Source organism: Thermobia domestica, chromosome 8 (assembly GCF_964235325.1).
Source record: "Thermobia domestica chromosome 8, izTheDome1.hap1.1, whole genome shotgun sequence".
NCBI lineage: Eukaryota > Metazoa > Arthropoda > Insecta > Zygentoma > Lepismatidae > Thermobia > Thermobia domestica.
This window is the reverse complement of record NC_137461.1, coordinates 250,651,935-250,670,605: the sequence shown is the minus strand read 5'-3', so window position 1 is coordinate 250,670,605 and position 18,671 is coordinate 250,651,935. Positions and strand designations below refer to the sequence as shown.

Genomic DNA, 18,671 nt, shown 5'->3' with positions numbered 1-18,671 from the left:
GGGATGAAGGAGAAATTCATTTATGTTAAATAATATTATTGCTGGAGGTGTGTTAATATACCCGTATACTGCAAAAGATAATGCGTGATGATTATTTTCTTAAGTACATGTCATCACCCTGTATAAAAAAAAAAAAAAATCCACTCTCTTTTGCACTGCATCAAGTGATGAAGAATAATATGCCAAAGATGTTTGAATATTTTCCTATATGGAAAGGGAAAGCAGCAGAGAAAGCGTTTTTCATTTATTTCAAATTCTCAGAACCTTCTCAAAAGATGCGTTAAGAACCAACTAACCGGCTAAACTTTTTTGTTTATCGAAAAAATCATGTTTTTTCCTCAGTAAAATTCATTAGTAAGTGTCCTCTGAGAATCCCCAATACAGTTGCTTAAGACTCATGATGGATACACTTGTGGAGAAGACATTTCTATCTACTGTAATATATCGCAGAACCGAGAATAATTCCTGTCCGTTATGAAGAGGTTATTGAAAGGTTTTGGAGAAAAAAGGACTGTCCGCGTCCGTATCTGAGAGTGTCCGTAAAAGAGAGGGTTTTGTTCCGTAAGAGTACATATATTTCTGCCGGGACAAAAAAATCTGTCCGTATTATAGAGGTGTCCGTTAAGGGAGGTTTCAGTGTATTATGTTTTATCGCACTGTGGCATCATCGGACTATATTCTTCCCAGAACTACACCAGAGATTCAGTGATAGTGATTGGGCCAAATTTACACTAAATTGAGTTGGAGGATATGGGGATCAATAAGATGGTGCCACATGCCATACGCTCATGCCACTATTGACGTATGAGAGGAAAGTTTGGAACATAGTTGGCCTCCCAGACGTAGTCATTTAGCTCTTTCACGAGAAGGAATTTACGAGTACGTAATTCTTTTAGATCACTTTTCATTGGGTTATTTGAAAGCTATATTCTATGAAAACAAACCACGATTACTCGATTAATTGGTTGGTTCTAGTGAATAACCGGCTAAGTCGACTTTCTGAAAATTGAGATTTTACAGGTATAAGCTTCTTTTGGTGAGTTCTACATTGTGTAGAAGCGACTAAGATGAATTCATAAAATTGAGAAAGTTACAGCATTTGGTTATGTCAAAATTGGCCAGGTAACTATTGTAAAATTTACCTTTAAACTGCTCTTCTGTAAAATTTACTTTTCCCGACTCAGCCGGTTATTCACTGGAACCAGCCAATTACGAGTTAACATCAAAAGCTGTATTTGTGACATTGGGCCCTAGTTACTGTAGTCATTAGGGGCAGGAGTCTTTCCTAAGTTGCGAAATCGCGAAACTTTTCCTACAAAGCCGAGAGTTGGTTTTCCAACGAACTGTCAGATTGAGTAAGGAAATAGGTATTTTGAAGTCGCGACAAAATGCGATAACTGACATTTTGAGCGAAATGTGCCGCAAAACGCGACAAATTGCGAACCTTTTAAAACTTCAATTTTAGTTATTAAAATACAGAAAAAAAAGTACAATTTTTCAAAGGGGAGAAAAATTTAAACTTAAATAACTTGTGCCTGCCGACAATATGGCTTCTAATAACGAATACTGACTGTGAAAGGATTTTTTTTTTTTTAATACAGCTTGGTAATCAATGATAGAACGCTACAAATGAAAGAAGAAAATGTTCAAACATGCAACATGCTGCAGTTTTCATCATAATAATTTGCAGACAAGATACACTAGAAGATATTGCACTATGTATTGTATGTATGTGTTTTTACATGTATATATGTTTTCGGTGTATAACTAATACAATGTGTGGTGTTTTGTGATGGCAATCGTGATGATACTGTGCTAGTATATTTTAAGTTTTTGGACTCGTAAAAGAAGTAATTTGTTGTTGGTAACTGCATAAAGAATAACTTCATTGTCCTAAGTTACATTACATTACATTACATTAGAACTTGTATAATTTATATTAGAGTTTGTAAAATAATTTACTTAGCGACAAAATGAGAAATTTTATTTCTCAAAATGCGACAAAATACGAAAATTTTTAATTTCAAATTGCGAAAAACTCTTGCTCCTAGTAGTAATCCAAAACTGGGATCACCAAATTCGATCGTACGCATGCAGTCGAGGTAGGACAATACGTTATTCAACTCAAAACACATCAATCACAAACAATTTGGTTTTATCTGAGTAATATTATTGCACTGTCAAATCATACATTTACTGGAAAACACGTTACACACTACTTTAAACAATAGGTTTCGTATAAATAGTCGATTGTGTTGTGCTGAAAGTGGTTATTTAGAGGACTTTTGAACAATTTGTGCTTATGCACTACGTAGCTGGGACCATCGAACATGTATTTCTATTCTATAGAGTTCCTTGTGTTCATTTGATTTTAAATCCTTTGCATTAATTGCTTTTTCTTTATGAAAGTTTGAAACTATATATATATATACACTTCTAAGGAACTTTAACAAATAAGATGTACGGAATAATAAAAATATGTAAAATTCGCAATCATTTGCTATCTGAGGAAGAAACACAATTAGGCTTTGAAATATTGTAGATGAATATTCATATCCATCTTCAGAAAACAGAGGTGTTACAAATAAACCTCTTATCTGAGGTTGAAAATTATGAAAATCAATCGGGATCAGACAGTTCTTTCTACTTCGCCGATTATCAAACCCTGCTCAGAAGGCTAATAATTAGGTCTTAACTCTAGATTTAATGTAGAAGAAAAACTGATAACCAACGAAGAGAAAAGGACAAAAGGCTGAGGCACTAAATCTCTCACACGTACTTCTCATCAAATTATCAGTACACTACAAAAGGAATACAATACCAATAACAAGAGACATCGAAATAACCACTGGTCTAAAATCGGAACTTAATACATGTGAACAGATTGATACAAATCCTGCTACTGCCCCTACACTCATTTTGAATTTTTTTCTCTTGAATCTATCACTTAATTCAATAATGAAATATCTGCATCATGAGGATAGATATAAACTTTCTAACAAATTGATAGATTCTTAAATAGCTCTTCCCTAAATTCTAATATTACGAGTATACAATTATAAATAAATAAATAAATAAAATGGCACTCACACTTTGTACTTGGGCTAGGTGTGTACGACGTACTGCATCCCGATGATGTCCGGGGTCGTTTTGAGCGAGGAGTTTTAAAACCCTGATCAGTCACTGGTATGGTTTCCAAGTTTAGCCTCCTCTTTACTTGCTGAAAAAGAATCGCTCTGTAAGAAGCATTTCAATATCGTATAGAAACATCACACATAAGCAGGGTTGGCAAAAAACCATGGATTTTATAGATAAAACGAAACAATTTTTTTTTTTGTTTAAACCAGTTTTTTTTTTTGTGGTGGGTGTAAAAAATTTGCTCTATGTATTTGTATCACATATGGACAGAAATAAGTTTGTTTTAATTTGGTGTTATTATGCAACAACAGGGTTATGCTGGAAGGGATCACATAAGCTCAAAGCGGAGTCTAAACAGTTTCTCGACTTACGTCCGAAACAAATTGTCCTCCATTTGAACTTGAAACCGGGACTAATTGGCCACAAATGTGATACGTTGTACTGATCTTTACATACTTTTAATATAATTGTCAAGAGTCATTTGAGAAGGGCAAAAAGATAAACAGTTGCACAAGTGAAATCATTATATAGGATTACATATGGACAATTTCAAAATATTGCATAGTACAGAAGAACTAATTATGTCCAAGTTAGTTCACTACGACCTTTATTAATTCAAGTTATAACTAAATAAATAAATAAATAAATAAAAGCATTAATTTTCATATCAGTAAGAAAAGTGAATAAATATAATTATTTTAGTTCACTTTGGCTCTGACTCATTACAGGGCTCACAGTGGTCTGGTGTCTTGAAAATAGTTGAAAAGTGACCAAAAACTCAGCATGCCCCTTTTTCCTTTGTCACTTTCTCCATCAACTCTCTTTGTTATTTTGTTTCATCTTTTCTTCTCTACTTCTTTTTTGAGCTTCCTCCTTTCTTAGGTTTTCTAAGTATGCTTTGCAGTTACGGTAAGCAGACTTAGCAGATGTAAAAAGCTTCTGAGTAAGTGGAACCACTTCTAGCCTATTTCCGAATTTCTTCATCCCAGACATTATATTTAACTTAGCATTGAGAGTTCTCAAAGCCATGAAATATTCAAAGTCATCACCTACTCTTATGAACATATACAAGCATAAGAGAACATGAACATGATAAACACACACAGACACACACAAAACGTCGAGCGGAGCGTTAACTATTACGACAGAAAACTAAGACTATTATGATAGAAGAATAGACACAGAAGGACTCTCAACCTCACCTTGAGAGCTTAAGCATCACCAACCATCCACTGTGCTTTAGAAAGAATAAAACTGACTATTTCACGTGTGGCAGCAAGTATTGAAGCTTTCAGAAGAGTAATGAGTAACAAGTTTCTGCCTTATTCAATTTATTTTCATATTTTTCTTAGAAAACTACCAATGCAAAACAAATCACACGAAAGCCACTTTACCACCCAAAAAAGTAACGTTTAGTAAAATTTGAAAAGTTTTAGTAACCAACTTGAAATAATAACTTTTAGTTTTATATATATATATATATATATATATATATATATATATATATATATATATATATATATATATATATATATATATATATATATATATATATATATATAACACTATGAGCCGTACATTTATACATAAATACATACGAAAGACACTTCTAATTTCAGTAAATGCCTTTCGTGGGGTTTGCATGATCCCCTCCCAAAAAGTACGGTATTTCGATGTATAAACATTATTAAAGCGAAACAGTATTTGGAATTTTTCTTTGATTGCAATTGCATAACAATAATAAACTTACAAAAGAAACATTCATAAACTTATAAAACAAAAGTTGCTTTTGTAATATTATCTCTGAGTAATGAATGGAAAATTTAGGTTTGAATATAATATAATATGCGGGAGTGACACGCGATAACCACAAATGTATGTTCATCAAGATTTTACGAACACACACCTTTACAAACGTTTTCAGTTTTTTGGTTTAAACCAGCCAACCCTGCACATAAATATACAAACAATGCGTAAGTTCAATTAAAAACGCTTGCTGAAAAATTACGTTAAGACAAGAGCATGTTGGGTCTTTCAGTGGTTAAAAACAAAAAATGAGACTAATAAATTGACCTTCCACGCACATGTGTGTGTATATACATTACTGTGGTGAGCAGAAATTATATAAAAAATAAAAATACAACAGAAGAAAAATTAAAGCATCTATTGTTAGAAGAAAAATTAGTTTTAAAATAAGATTTCTAAGTGTCACAGAAGATCTCGTGAATAGACCAAATTCTACCTATACTTGAATCTACCTTGATCAAATTCTACCTTTCTATAATCACACATAGAATTCATTATAGTTTTCCAAACAATGTTCCTTCGAACATGAACAATGGCTTCGAATGTTCCTTCCTCTTATACAGTTCCAACAAGTCGATCTTTCTAGTCCTTCATTAGACAGTGACCTTTGCAGTTGTACATTCAGTTCCATAGAAACCCTTTCACGAAGTCAAATATTTGTTTCGAAATATTAAGAATAATAAAATCCAAGGTAGTAGTCAAATTAAGGATTGACGAAATGTGGCCAAAGAACTAAAATGGTACCTCTGATCTTGCAGGTAACGTCGGTCTCCTGATGATCTGATGTTGAGGCGTTTGACCATACTCATGGTCCTGTAAATACGAGGGGCTAATAATAATTTCAGACGATAAGTCCAACGTTCCAAGAGCTGTGATCTTCTGTACATCCGGCGTCCCCTCGAGCGAACGTCGACGAGGCATGTCTCAGTGCACCAAGGCCAGCAGAATCAACGTCAAGTGCACCGGCGCAAGTTCAGCACTCCGCAAACAAAAACCTACAAATACAGAAAGTGTAAATTAACATTTTCAGAGCGGCTTGAATTTCAACTCAAAATATAAATCTCTAGATTTACCTATTCCTACAATTTCTAATACATCTGAAAAAGTAAACAAAATTGGATCAAAGTATTATATACATTTCATTTACAGCAAAACTGAGCTATGAACTAAAGTTAAGAGGAGAGAGGGTTACGTCACCCACTACCTTCAATTTCAATTCCAATCGATAACTGGTGAACCTTACAACACAATTTCACCGAAGTAGGACATTATCAAGTTACCATGAAGGATTTATGAAAATACATACAAGTTGGGGCTTAATTTATCCAATCAATTGCGTTCCTTTCACGAACCTATCCTTATCCCCACGTTTAATCTCATTGTTTAGATCCCACGTAAGCCTACAGAACCACGTCTCACATAGCCACGAAAATATAAAGGAGAAAAACTCAATTCAATGGAACAGTCTCCCTACACCTGTAAAATATCCATCCGTATATAATTTCTTATGGCTTTTCAAATCTTTCGCATAAAAATATTCAACCATCATCTAGGTTTACTCTATTAAATCTATGATTAGTACTGTCTATTTCTTGTTAGGCAGGTTATCAGATGTAGAAAACTAACCAACCCTAGTTCTGTTCTTTATATCTGGTCACAATTTGTTCATATCGTATTTACTTAAATGAAGACATGCCTTCTTTTAACCTCTTAAATCATGATGTGACCTACGTGTGAGGAAAACTGCGCTTCATGTGATGTTTACAATCATTAATGAATCAAATAAAAACCATGTAGTGTCATTTGGAAATTAATAGAAGTTCTATAAAGTTGACAACACTTTCAACCGAATTGCATCGTCCTTACGCACGTAAAAATCATCACAGATACAAATAAACTTCTGAATTCCATCTTAACTTTAATGCATAGGTTCCGATTTAACGCGAAACATACACTTTATTTTCCATTGTCGCGAGCCTATTTTGGGTCCCGAGTTAGAAACCCTGTAAATCGAAAACGAAGCAGAAGCCCGCTCATGTTTATAGGAACCTTTCTACTTGATTTGACATCAGGATTCAACTCGAAATTTTCATAATGCTCTTCAAATTGCCAATTGTATACACGATCCAAATGTCCATTGGAAATATTTACATTTCAAGTACAAAAATCGAAATTCCAGTAATTAATTGCGAACGTTTGGGGCTGCAGTCGCATGAAAGGTTAACGGATATTAAATACTTCAAAAGTTGAAAACAATTCAGATTTTTAAATGATGATTTTGAGAAAATGGCGTCCAAACATGGCTCTTAATGAAATTTTTAGCTTTTCTTTATACTATAGATAACGTAGGATGTAATAATCAGAAACTTAAGTCCTTTACATTTTCAAGAGACCTTATTGTGTAACTTTCGATGCTAGAAGCAGATGGTTCGGACAGAAATAAAAAATGTTTGAAGTTAGCAACATTGCGAGTGAATCGCGCGATTTCTATTGGGTCAACAGACGAATTTTGTTCCTCCACCGAAACACACTATTGCGATTATGTTACTAAGTACACTCGTTTCTCTACAATAAAACTTTTGACATCTCTTTCAGTGTTTCGAGCAATCCGAGGAGAGCCGCCATCTTGGAAGGATGCATATCGAAAGGGAATATTTTCAGCAAAAAGAAAATATGGGTCACTTTTGTATGTAGTTTCTCATAAATAAAAAAAAAAAAAAAAAACTAAATCTGAGATAGTCGTGTGGACCACCCTGGACGATTTGAAATGGAATCGCTCACATACGACTTTGCATTGTCACCTACATTCCACAAACTTGGCCAAAGCACAAAAATAGGCACATGTCAATTGATGTACAGAAATAATAATAAAAAATCAACTGAGGAACATCAAATCCAATGCACTAGATTGTAAATGAAAAATTTCAGTCTAACGTCCAACATACCCGGCCCCTTTAGGTTAGGGAGACTGATTAAGGCAAGATAATACGGATAGAAGAATTGGTCGAATGAGAATGTGGAAGGAAATTGGAGTATTCCGAGAAAACCAACCAACCACTACATTGTTATAAAGGACGAAACTTGGATGTACTCGGACAAATCCGAAACCAAAAAAAAGTTGTTCGAAGAGTGGTGCCAAGAAATGATGGCTTGTTTCTTCGATTACATTGGACATGTGGCAACCCTTGGTTTAGAAGATCGAAAGGCTGTACATGCTGACTGATGCACAAAAATTTGCTTGCCAGGCCATCACTGAATTGCATAAAACTCAAACCGTCGCATCATTCTTTACCACAACGCAAGTTCCCACTTGGCGCATCAAACTGTTGATTTTTGTCCAGTAAAAATGTCGAATTAATGACTTATTCCTTGTACTCAACCTGAACTATTATCTAATGACTTCGTTTAATGATTTCCCACATCTGATGATCTAATGATTTCCCACATCTGAAAATCTATGTGTGATGAGCGATTTCTCGGGATATAATAAGCGAATAGACTGTGCTGCTGCGAATAAACTGCTGTGAAAAATAAACTAATAGATTTAAACACTGAAAGGTCTATTCTTCCGACTTCTGTAATATCGGAACAAGCGTTAGTGTAAGCAGATTGCAGAAACCTTTCCACCAACCTTTGTATAAGCGTACCTTTCACTCCAAAACAACTGTACCTTGCCTACAAGCGTGCAGCCAGACAATCTACAAAACCTAAATGACAAGGTGCATAAATCAGGCATTGTTAAAGATCGTAGAATTTTGTTTAAGGTAAGCAGCTGCTTCACGGTCAACAAAGTTCTGTACATGAATTGGTGGATCGCTGCAGCAAGTCATTCGTAACAGTTTTGAAAAATGAAACTAAGTACATTTAGGTATGAAATTCGTGAGTTTTCTTTCACTAGAAGGTGAGTTACACTGCCCAGATGGTTTGCACAACAAACTTGCAGTCAAAGAGGACAATTCTGAAAACCAAGTAATAAGCACCGGATCGATCTTAGGATTCCAAAACGAGATAAACTATGAATTCTTGTAACTATAGAAATCACTGCAAGAAAGCAATGATGGAAGTATTACAGAAACAACCGTTGAACACCTCTAGATTAAAAAAATAAGTACAAGTTAATAGTGGAATAAAGTAGTAGGAAATTAAATAACCAGGGAAACATTCCATGGACCAGGTATCCTCATGGCTTCCATCGAACCACAAGTCCTTTCATTACAGTGAACACAGGGCTCATAGTGGTCTGGTTTCTTGTAAATAGTTGAAAAGTGAGCAAAAACACATCATGCCCCTTTTTCCCTTTGTCAATTTCTCCACCACCTCTATGTTTGTTGTTGTTTCATCTTTAGTTTTTGAGCTTTCTCCTTTCTTGGTTTTCTAAGTATGCTTTGTAGTTACGGTAAACAGATTTAGCAGATCTAAGAAGCTTCTGAATAAGTGGAACCAGTTCTGGCCCATTTGCGAATTTCTTCATCCCATATATTATTAACATTCAGAGTTCTCAAAGCCATGACATATTCAAATTCATCACTTACTCTTAAGAAGAACATACAAGAAGCATAACAAGACGAACATGATGAAGCACGCAAACGAAGCGTTAACTATTACGAGGGAAAACTAAAAGACTAATACGATAGAAGAAAGAATAAGCACAGAAGGGTTATCAACCCGAACTTGAGAGCTTAAGCATCCACCAACCATCCACTGTGCCTTAGAAAGAATAAAAGCTGAAGTGAGAATAAAGCTGACTGGTTCACATATGAAGCAAGTACTGAAGCTTTCAGAAGAGTAATGAGTAACAAGTTGCTGCCTTTTTTCATTTATTCATTTATTCATATATTATATATATATATATATATATATATATATATATATACATATATATATATATTAGAAAACTGCCAATGCAAAACAAATCACACGAAAAAGGCACTTTACCACCCTAAAAAGTAACTTTAGTTTATATATATATATATATATATATATATATATATATATATATATATAAAAGGTGACTCGCTATAAAAAGTGACTCCTGTGAACAGATTCATAGTACTAGTTCGAATGACCCTTTTTGTATGTATCAACTAACGAGGAATGAGAATAAACCATATTATGGAAGACGAATCCCCAAATTCCAATGCAAGGATTCAATGTCTTCGGGAAGTAAAAAACAACTCAAAGTATTCAGGGACAATTACTAATATGGATAAGTTTATCAGTTCATTTCCCTCCAATCTGTTAACTTCTGTACCAAAATATCTCATGTGCTATTAGAAAGTTGCCTATCAAACAACAGCAAAAAATTAAAGGAGTAACAAAATGTACACTTATGTCCAAAATTATTGTCGTATGTCTATAAATTTGTTGTTGTAGGAATATAATTTGATAACTAATTTGCCCGGTATTTCTTATAATGTTAGTATGTGTAATATCGGCAAAGACATATATGTGGCAAATTTCATTTCAAAAGAGCAGTAAATGAGAATAATAAAACGAAAATAAAACTTTGTCCATTTAAGAGCATCTTGTTTTACTCATTCTAATTTTCGTATTTATAATTCTTTTCCTATGAAATTTACCACAAATATACATTTCCCGACTATACACATAGTATCAGTATTAAAAGTCACTCTGCAAGATCATTATCAAATTATATTCTTACAAGAAGACGGTTATAGATATGCGACAATCATTTTGGACATGAGTATACATCTGGCCAACAGTTTCCTACTTCAGCTTCTTAAATTCTACGTTTATCCCGTATATTATGCTCACAGCTTTCCTGAGATTTCGGATCCAAAGATATAAGCAAACTCATTGCTCCATACTTGGCTTTCAGATTACTTCTTTAAATCAATAACAGTAATTGTAGCACTGGTAAAAAGGCTTTACGTAATCTGCTTATGAAAACTTCTAAAGCTGACTAGTAAATTCTACCTCAAATTATTGGAGAAAGTTCAATGACAGTTCAAAGTTCGCAACGCCTAAGGCAAAATTCCTATAGTGCATGTGAAAGTGGCTAAAAATGAAAAATTACCAAACCACAGAACACAATATTTAAAATTCCTTTATCCCAGATTACTGCATTCCACGTTGAAAAGTACTATGTAAACGCAACTGCATTTTTAAGTGAAATTCCTTGTACATCTTTAAAATAGAAAACGAAAACTAGTTTGAAAAACGATAATATATAACCCTGGAAAATTTAAGGACATTATAAACAGTGTACGTGAAGAAGTCAACGAGTTCCAAAATTACGTTACTAAGGTCAAGACTGAATATTTTAGCCCGTACTACCCCTGGTTATTTTTCCTGTAACACAGCAATCCACGAAAAATAGATTAACGATTATCTTGAATTCGCCCATTTCCTTATAATTCTAAAATTGGGAACAAAAACCAACAAACATATTTAAGTACTTTTTACCCTAGAATACATGACGTATAGGACTCCTAGGTTCTATCACGAAGTATGCGGCAATGTATTATTAGTATTATTTTAGCATGAAATGAGAAATGCAAACACTTCACCCGTACTGTTCTATAAACTTGGTTCAAGAAAATGCCGTGCAACGAACTGATGCAACTATATTCCAACACTGAACTTAAAAACTACAAAACCCTGTCAGCGCTAGTTGAAAAGTTAAACATGCTGAAGAAGATTCATTAATTACCAGACTTAAGGTCACATAATTACATACGGCACAGGCATGGCAACTTAGAAACTGAAAACAATCTGTACATATGGTTTTACTAGAACGAATAAATTGTTTTGGGAATGATATAGGAAATAAAACTTGCAACTTCATCTAACCTTAAAACCCCCTCTTCTTGCTAAACCCACATACCTTGCGATCTAAAAACTGCGAAGTTCAATGGCCAGAGTGCCTTTGCGAAATCTTACCTAAATATGCTAAATATTCTGACTTGAACAAATATCGAGCTGTTACACAAGCATCCTAACCACACCCAGTAGGAAGATAAAGCATTTGTCGGTATTAAAGTATCAAACTTCACGATTTTTCCCTACCACATCAATCTGAAATACCTGGACTAAATCCCGCTTCCGAAGAAGTTACTAGTAAAGCCAACTGAACTTTCTTCATGGAGGGTAAGAGACCACTAAACCACATGAGGAAACAGGTTGGTGGTCGTGCTTTTACAGCTGAAACGTTAGGAAAACAGAACTGTTCTATCAGTTTACTTTCTTCCCTTCAAAACTAAAGAGATTCTTCAAATCCCAGTAGTCTGTGGGATATTATGATAGAGAAAATTTCTACTAACAATCGTTTGGTACAAAAAATTCTATTATTCATTCCATCAGTTCTCCCTCAATCTGAATGTAAAAATCCCCAAGAGAAACAACTTATGCATGAATGCGACATAGCTTGTAAGTTTACTTCAGAAAGGGCTGTGACACTTAAGTTACCGATCAGTTTTGATAGGCTTTCGTGTGTCTATGAGCAGTTAAACAGAAATTCAACTGATAATCCGTCTTACCATCTAACTGCACAAACTATCTTGAAATATTACCAGTTATAGTACAGATGAACCACCTTGACAAAATGAAGATAAAAATAATGCTACATGTGAAATCCAAGAAGATTCAATAAAACATCCTTCCACCCAATTAAAGCTATTTGAGAGACGAATCTGACATGTTGACGGACAGATTACGCGTCTGTATAACGGTAAAGTTTTAAGAAACTGGGTCCGTGCCATGAGCCAAGCGAGTCGGATTAACAGGTGAAGTTTCGATATAGCCACTGAAGAAACCTGGGGAAGTTAAGTCAACATTAATTATTATGTTCAATTATAGCCTAGGGCAATCGATTGCTATGAACAACTTACCTCTAAGGCTAAGCATCACCTGCAATAAATAATAAATTTACGCAAAGTAAAACGTATAAAACCAACAAAAGCACAGAATCAACACATCCAAACGACACACAAATAATCTAAGCTATCTCTCTTAATGAATATTCGTTTAGTTTTTAATCCCTAGTGAAGACTACTTCTATCTTAGTTATAGGACTGGTTAAGTTAGAAATGACTTCCCGTGAAAACTGACTTCGATATCAATGTATCAGCAGCAGTCGCAAAAATTATGGCACGCAGCCAGCAATAATCGTAAGATACTTGCTATTAATTGAAAGAGCGGTGAACATAAAAATAATTTGGAACTTCGAGCAGATAAACAGAACATATGAAATACATTTTACGTGACAAATAGTATTAACTTCTTTGTACTCTTAGTAGGTGAAGAATCTCCAATATTACTGATACTTTAGATAGTATAAATTTTCATAGCCGTAAGTCACGTCAAATAACATTAGAAGCAAGATCTTCACATACTTTAAACTTCAACATTAGTGAAAATGTGTAAGTTATTTCATATAGAAACCAAAAATTTCTACTGATGAAGCTAAAAGTGGTGTATAACATGGTTTAAGCCCCTGTGGATCTTAGAAATTGATATTCCCTAAAATATTCGAGATATTAGCTACTAAGGATACAAAAAGGTTGGTAAAATTTGCCTTACAGTGTCAATTAGTTGACAAAATACTCTGTAGCTCAAACAATAAGGCAAGGTGGGAGAAGGGGTCAGAAATGGAATAGCAAACAAGAACTGTAGTCAATATACAATAACACTGATCAATTAAAGTACTCCCAACACTTATGACGCAACAGACCTACTGCTTAATGTGACTAAAGGCTTAACCCGCCAATAGATGGCAGAACAAAAATAATCAGAATATTCCACTACTTTATATTTTTTCTTTTCTTTGTTCAGTCATTGTTGGGAGCATGTTTCTGAAGAATAAAAACGAAATTAAATCATTTAGTTTTACGTCTCACGATTATGCCGGCTAGGCTAAAGGAGACTGTGATAAATGAATGAAGAAAGAAGAAAAACCCTGAGAAAATACTTACATGGAATTTGCCCACCACAAAGTTCACTAAACGCGAGCTAGGATCGAATCAAGGACCCTATGCACCAGAGGTGAACGATCTACTATTGAGCCGCGGCCCTCCTGGTAGACTCTGCATTGAGTAAAGAGTCTAAAAGTCGCAGGAATTATCCTCTGATTACTGGTTCAATTTGTCTTTGAGGCAAAGTTGGAACATTCAACTTACATGGTTTCATCTAGTGTAGTTGCTAACTCTCTCGTCTTTGATACGAGAAGTCCCTGGTTCGATTCCCAGTGACTATTCGGTCCAAGAGCTTTTTCAGATTAGTTATCGTAAATGAGGTTCTCATTTAAACCGGCAAATACTGGGATGATACCCAAACTTATAGATGCTTCCTTCCAGACTTCCTGGATTCTATGCTCGACTAGGACGTCATCTGAAGTGTGAAGGGTTTTGTCAAAGAAATATCTCGAAATACTTATACATAAATATTCATGTCGAATTTTGATTGAAGTATCTTTAATATTATTGTTCCATACAAAACACATTGGAACGATATGGAATAGGATGCTGCAATAATCGATCCTTTACACTTACCTTAATGTCAGATGCCAATCACTATTCAGTCCGGGTTAAATTGATGTTAGCATCTGCCGTTCCGCTGCAGAAACTAGCATCGACATGCAATCTTTCTTACAGTGCAAGTTAACATGTATCAACCTGTACTGTATACAGTCCACGTTAAGACAGGGCCCGTGCAGGAAGCAGGCGCACTAGCGAAGGTGGGTATATGCAAAATGGAAGATTAGTCCTTTCATTGCCTAAAGACTTCCTTCTCACGGCCTAAAGCACTTTTCATATCTGCGTCCAACAACCGATGCTATTGCGGAGTTGAACGTCCAACGATTATGCAGCGAGGTGGTGAATGAGATGGATAATAATGGCGAAATGATTCAAGTTGAGAGGACGGGAGAATTCCGAGAAAACCGACGCACACGAAGGTTGCTAATCACAAAGTCGACTTAGCGGGAGCTGGAATCTAACCACTGACCCCACTCGGCCCCTATGCTAATGTAAACCCAGTCTTCCCTGTCTCTCCTTTGAAGCATCCGACGTTTTATGCCATAAGGAATTACGAATAAGGTCCTGGCCTAGCACACCTAAAAAAATTGGTCCGCATTCTCACTGACTTGTAATAAAGGAAGTAATCAACCTGGATACTAATATACCTTTAGTCGCTCGGCATTACTATGTGAATAGAGTATTAGACCTTGATAAAGGAAGCAATTTGGATACTAACTCACCCTCACCTAGGTGTGCAGACAGCATTCTAGAACCTTCCCTATATAGGGACGATTGAGCAGCGTCAGATAAACTGGAATGCGCTTGTAGTTTGACTTTCTATTCTGCACGAGGTTGACATTGGGTCATTAGCTCGATGAATGATGCAAACCGCATATTGCTTTAAGTTTAGCATATTTTTTAGTGTTACTGAGTTCCTCTCCCAAATCACCTGGCAGTGACTGACTCATTTAGTAGTCATTACGTTCGATATTTGCAAGTGCGATGCAAACACGAGTATAAATACAGTGTGAACACAAAGCACAGAAACTACAGCGCATTAAAACAAGAACAAACCTGTGTTAGGTGGCCACAAAAGCACGAATGCCACCTAATCAAATCAGGGCAAGAGCGCAACACGGGGCCAGAGTTGTAGCGAGTAAATGTGTCCGCACGGAGCAGGCGCGACAGCGACAGTGGTTGTTCACAATGGCTCACCGCAAGTCACAGTACCAGCTCCGAAGCAGTTAACGGACTTCGGGAGAGATTTTAAATGCCATTCTTATATATTTTTTTCATTGTGGCTATATATGATGTGCAATTAAGGTTTAAGCTCCCGCACTCAACTCTAGCGTGTGTTAAAATCTTGTGAACAACAAAGATAACAAAGAATATAAAAAAAGTGCCAGATAGGATCTACAAATGCCATTAAGTTCATTTCTCAAAACTTTCTTACAAACCGGAAAATAGAATTGGTTTATCATATAATTGTTGGATACTCAAATGTATACACTAAACAAAATGTGAAGAAAATAATCACTACCAGTAGTTCATATAATAGCATTTTTCAGATGCTATCTCGCTTTATAATTTTTCTAATAATCCTCATTACCTAAGTTTAAAATAAAATGGGAGTAAATTTTGCAAAGAGCCTTAAGTTGGAATTGCAACTACCGTAACACGGGAAGGTTTTAGAAAGGTCCCCCATATTGTTTAGCAGGCAGGTTCGTTCCTTTCTGTACCAAAGTTTAATATCAATATATTGCCGAACGAGCGTGAGCGAGTGAAGGCGGGGTAGTATCCCGCAGGGCACGTTGTTCTTATTACAGCTAAGGGGAAGGGGGGGCCTGTGCCCTAGAACCCTGTCCCGTAATACGTTCAAATATCAATGTTCTTCCACCAGAAATCGAACATAAAACCAGGTGCACCAAAGGCGGGTGTGCTAGTCACTAGACAAGTTGGGCGGGCGTAAACCACCTAGGTAAAACGGGAATCGAACACGGGGATCATACTAGCTAATCATACTTATTAAAATCAATACCGATATGTAAATAAAACTAGATTGTATGGTCAGTACTTTCTATTACGCTAAGCCAAATAAACCCAGCGAATCAGTTTCGCACTTATCTTTCTCACATAATGTACAAAATCAAAATGTGCTTCACTGACAATGTGAAGAAAGGCGAAACAGTCATCCTGATCTGAATCACTATTAACAAGCAATATACCGATTGCTTTGACAGAAGAAAATGGGCCCTTCATTTTAAAGCGCCTTGTCAGCAAATACAAAAGTACGAAGACGAAACACGCATTTCTCACATTTTTGGAACGTAACTTCATTGCGATACGCGTAACCCACTCCACTGAGCAGAGATCATATATCGAAGCTGAGCAACAGTAAATTCACCATCTTTATTGTTTGCTAGTGCAAATGTGATAGTTACGCATATATTAATCACAGAACATTTCACTACTCTAACAGTATGGACATATTAAAACACCGGTATCATGTGGAAAGCAAACCCGATCATTAAGAAAGGCATCATCACATAAACTATCACTGTCAATCACTCGATTTGTGGAATTTACGTTTACTGAATTTTCAATGACCAGGATTCTGCTAAGCTACGAGAATACAAGTTTCAGACATTTTCTGAAAGTACCTTCAAATACTACATACTTAATGCTACTTTAAAACACCTGACACTTCATATACCAGCATGTGCTCACGAGGCTGGACAACAGTCAAGTTTCCGTAAGTTGTCCAAAGACCAGCAAAACTGTATTAAATCTTGAAAAAAAAAGTCATACTATAAACGGCAACAACTCACCAATAACACGAGAAAACTGATTTCGAAAAAAAAGTTAAGACCGGAAATACAATTAGTTGCGAGTAAAACTTATCCTTTGTGTAATTTATGATTACTGGTCGCTCCAAATCACGAAGAAATGCGATTACAGAAGCGCAAACTGAGATAATACTGAAAAATTTAGCTATATGGCATAGAATCAGACTCACTGCAATCTACGAACTACATCAGTATATTGACCACATGGTAGCGCAGGCCTATTCAAGTATTTTCAAGTCCAAGCACGCTTCAAACTTGCATCGGTATATTGAATATTAAACTATACGGCACTTCAATCCAGTTATAATAGACATACACCAAATACAGCGCCTATGTCCTATCGCGTGTACTTTTTTTCTTTTTCGCGTTACAGGAGTAGCCCAGCCACCTTCCACCCACAGTGAACCGTTGAGAATCCTGCCGACGCCACCTAATTCAATAGAGTACAAAATTGTAAAAGAATAAGTACAATCTGCACATAGAAAAACTATCCTGGAAGAAACAACTGTCTGCGTATGTGAAATATTTGCTATATTTAACACAGAAAAAGCAAAAACTGACGTTTTAATACTTAAACCAACCATTACGCTAGCTCCAAGTGACGCCTTCAATGTAATTTGCATTAAAAGTGAAAATATAGAATATAATTGAAATATATTGTAAGTTACTCACCTACTGCTACGTACTCATTGCATCAGTGATTGAATTTCTCACAACTTTTAAAAATTTCTTTCATAATACACTTCCTTGGGACATACTCCCGGACATGAAGTTCGTAAGTCTTTTGTTTTACAAATAACACTTTACTCCATAACATACTCCAATATTTAAACAAAACACGAATGAAACCCCACTTTTTAAGTCAACTGCAGTACAGAAATATCACAAAACTGTTCAACTTCACACAAAATCCTTCTCCAAAACCTTGACGTAACCATGGCCACCATACAGCACCACATGCAAAGCGCCACAAGCAGTCAGACTCGCGTCCCCCAAAAAACCAGCCATCTGCCGTCTTTAGCCAGTAACAACAATAAGTGGCGCGAACTTGTATTTCCCGCAAATTACGTAGTTCCGGTTTAGGCCACGTAGTATGAATAACATTTTTTAAGCAAATAAGGATAGAAAATTAAACGAGCATCCGAAAATTGTGTTGTATTGGGTTATAGGGAGAAAATTTCTTAAGTATTAAGGATTAAAGGTAAACAAGAAAACGATTTGTTTCTTTCGTTATATTATGCTAACTTCTAGTTATCCATTTCTTCCAAAGTTGAATTTTATCAATAGAGGGCATCCGTGTGCGGCAACTGGCACGGTTAGCCGAAGTTTGTAGTGGGAAAATTCAAAGAGAAATAACAAAAGAAAGAAAAGAAAAAAGAGAGTGAGTGAGTGAGAGAGAGAACAT

At 35.6% G+C, this 18,671-nt stretch overlaps 1 protein-coding gene across 1 annotated transcript in view; it reads right to left on the bottom strand.

Annotated features, from left to right (window-relative positions):
- E2f1 (E2F transcription factor 1) overlaps positions 1 to 18,295 on the bottom strand; it is a 66,307-nt gene extending 48,012 nt beyond the window's left edge. The window contains exons 1-3 of the mRNA XM_081769603.1: positions 17,939 to 18,295; positions 5,689 to 5,939; positions 3,091 to 3,220 (exon numbers count right to left, since the gene is read on the bottom strand). Coding sequence (XP_081625729.1) covers positions 3,091 to 3,220; positions 5,689 to 5,865 — 307 coding nt within the window. The 5' untranslated portion in view covers positions 5,866 to 5,939; positions 17,939 to 18,295. The remainder of the gene's footprint in view (positions 1 to 3,090; positions 3,221 to 5,688; positions 5,940 to 17,938) is intronic.
- Between the last annotated feature and the right edge of the window lie 376 nt (positions 18,296 to 18,671).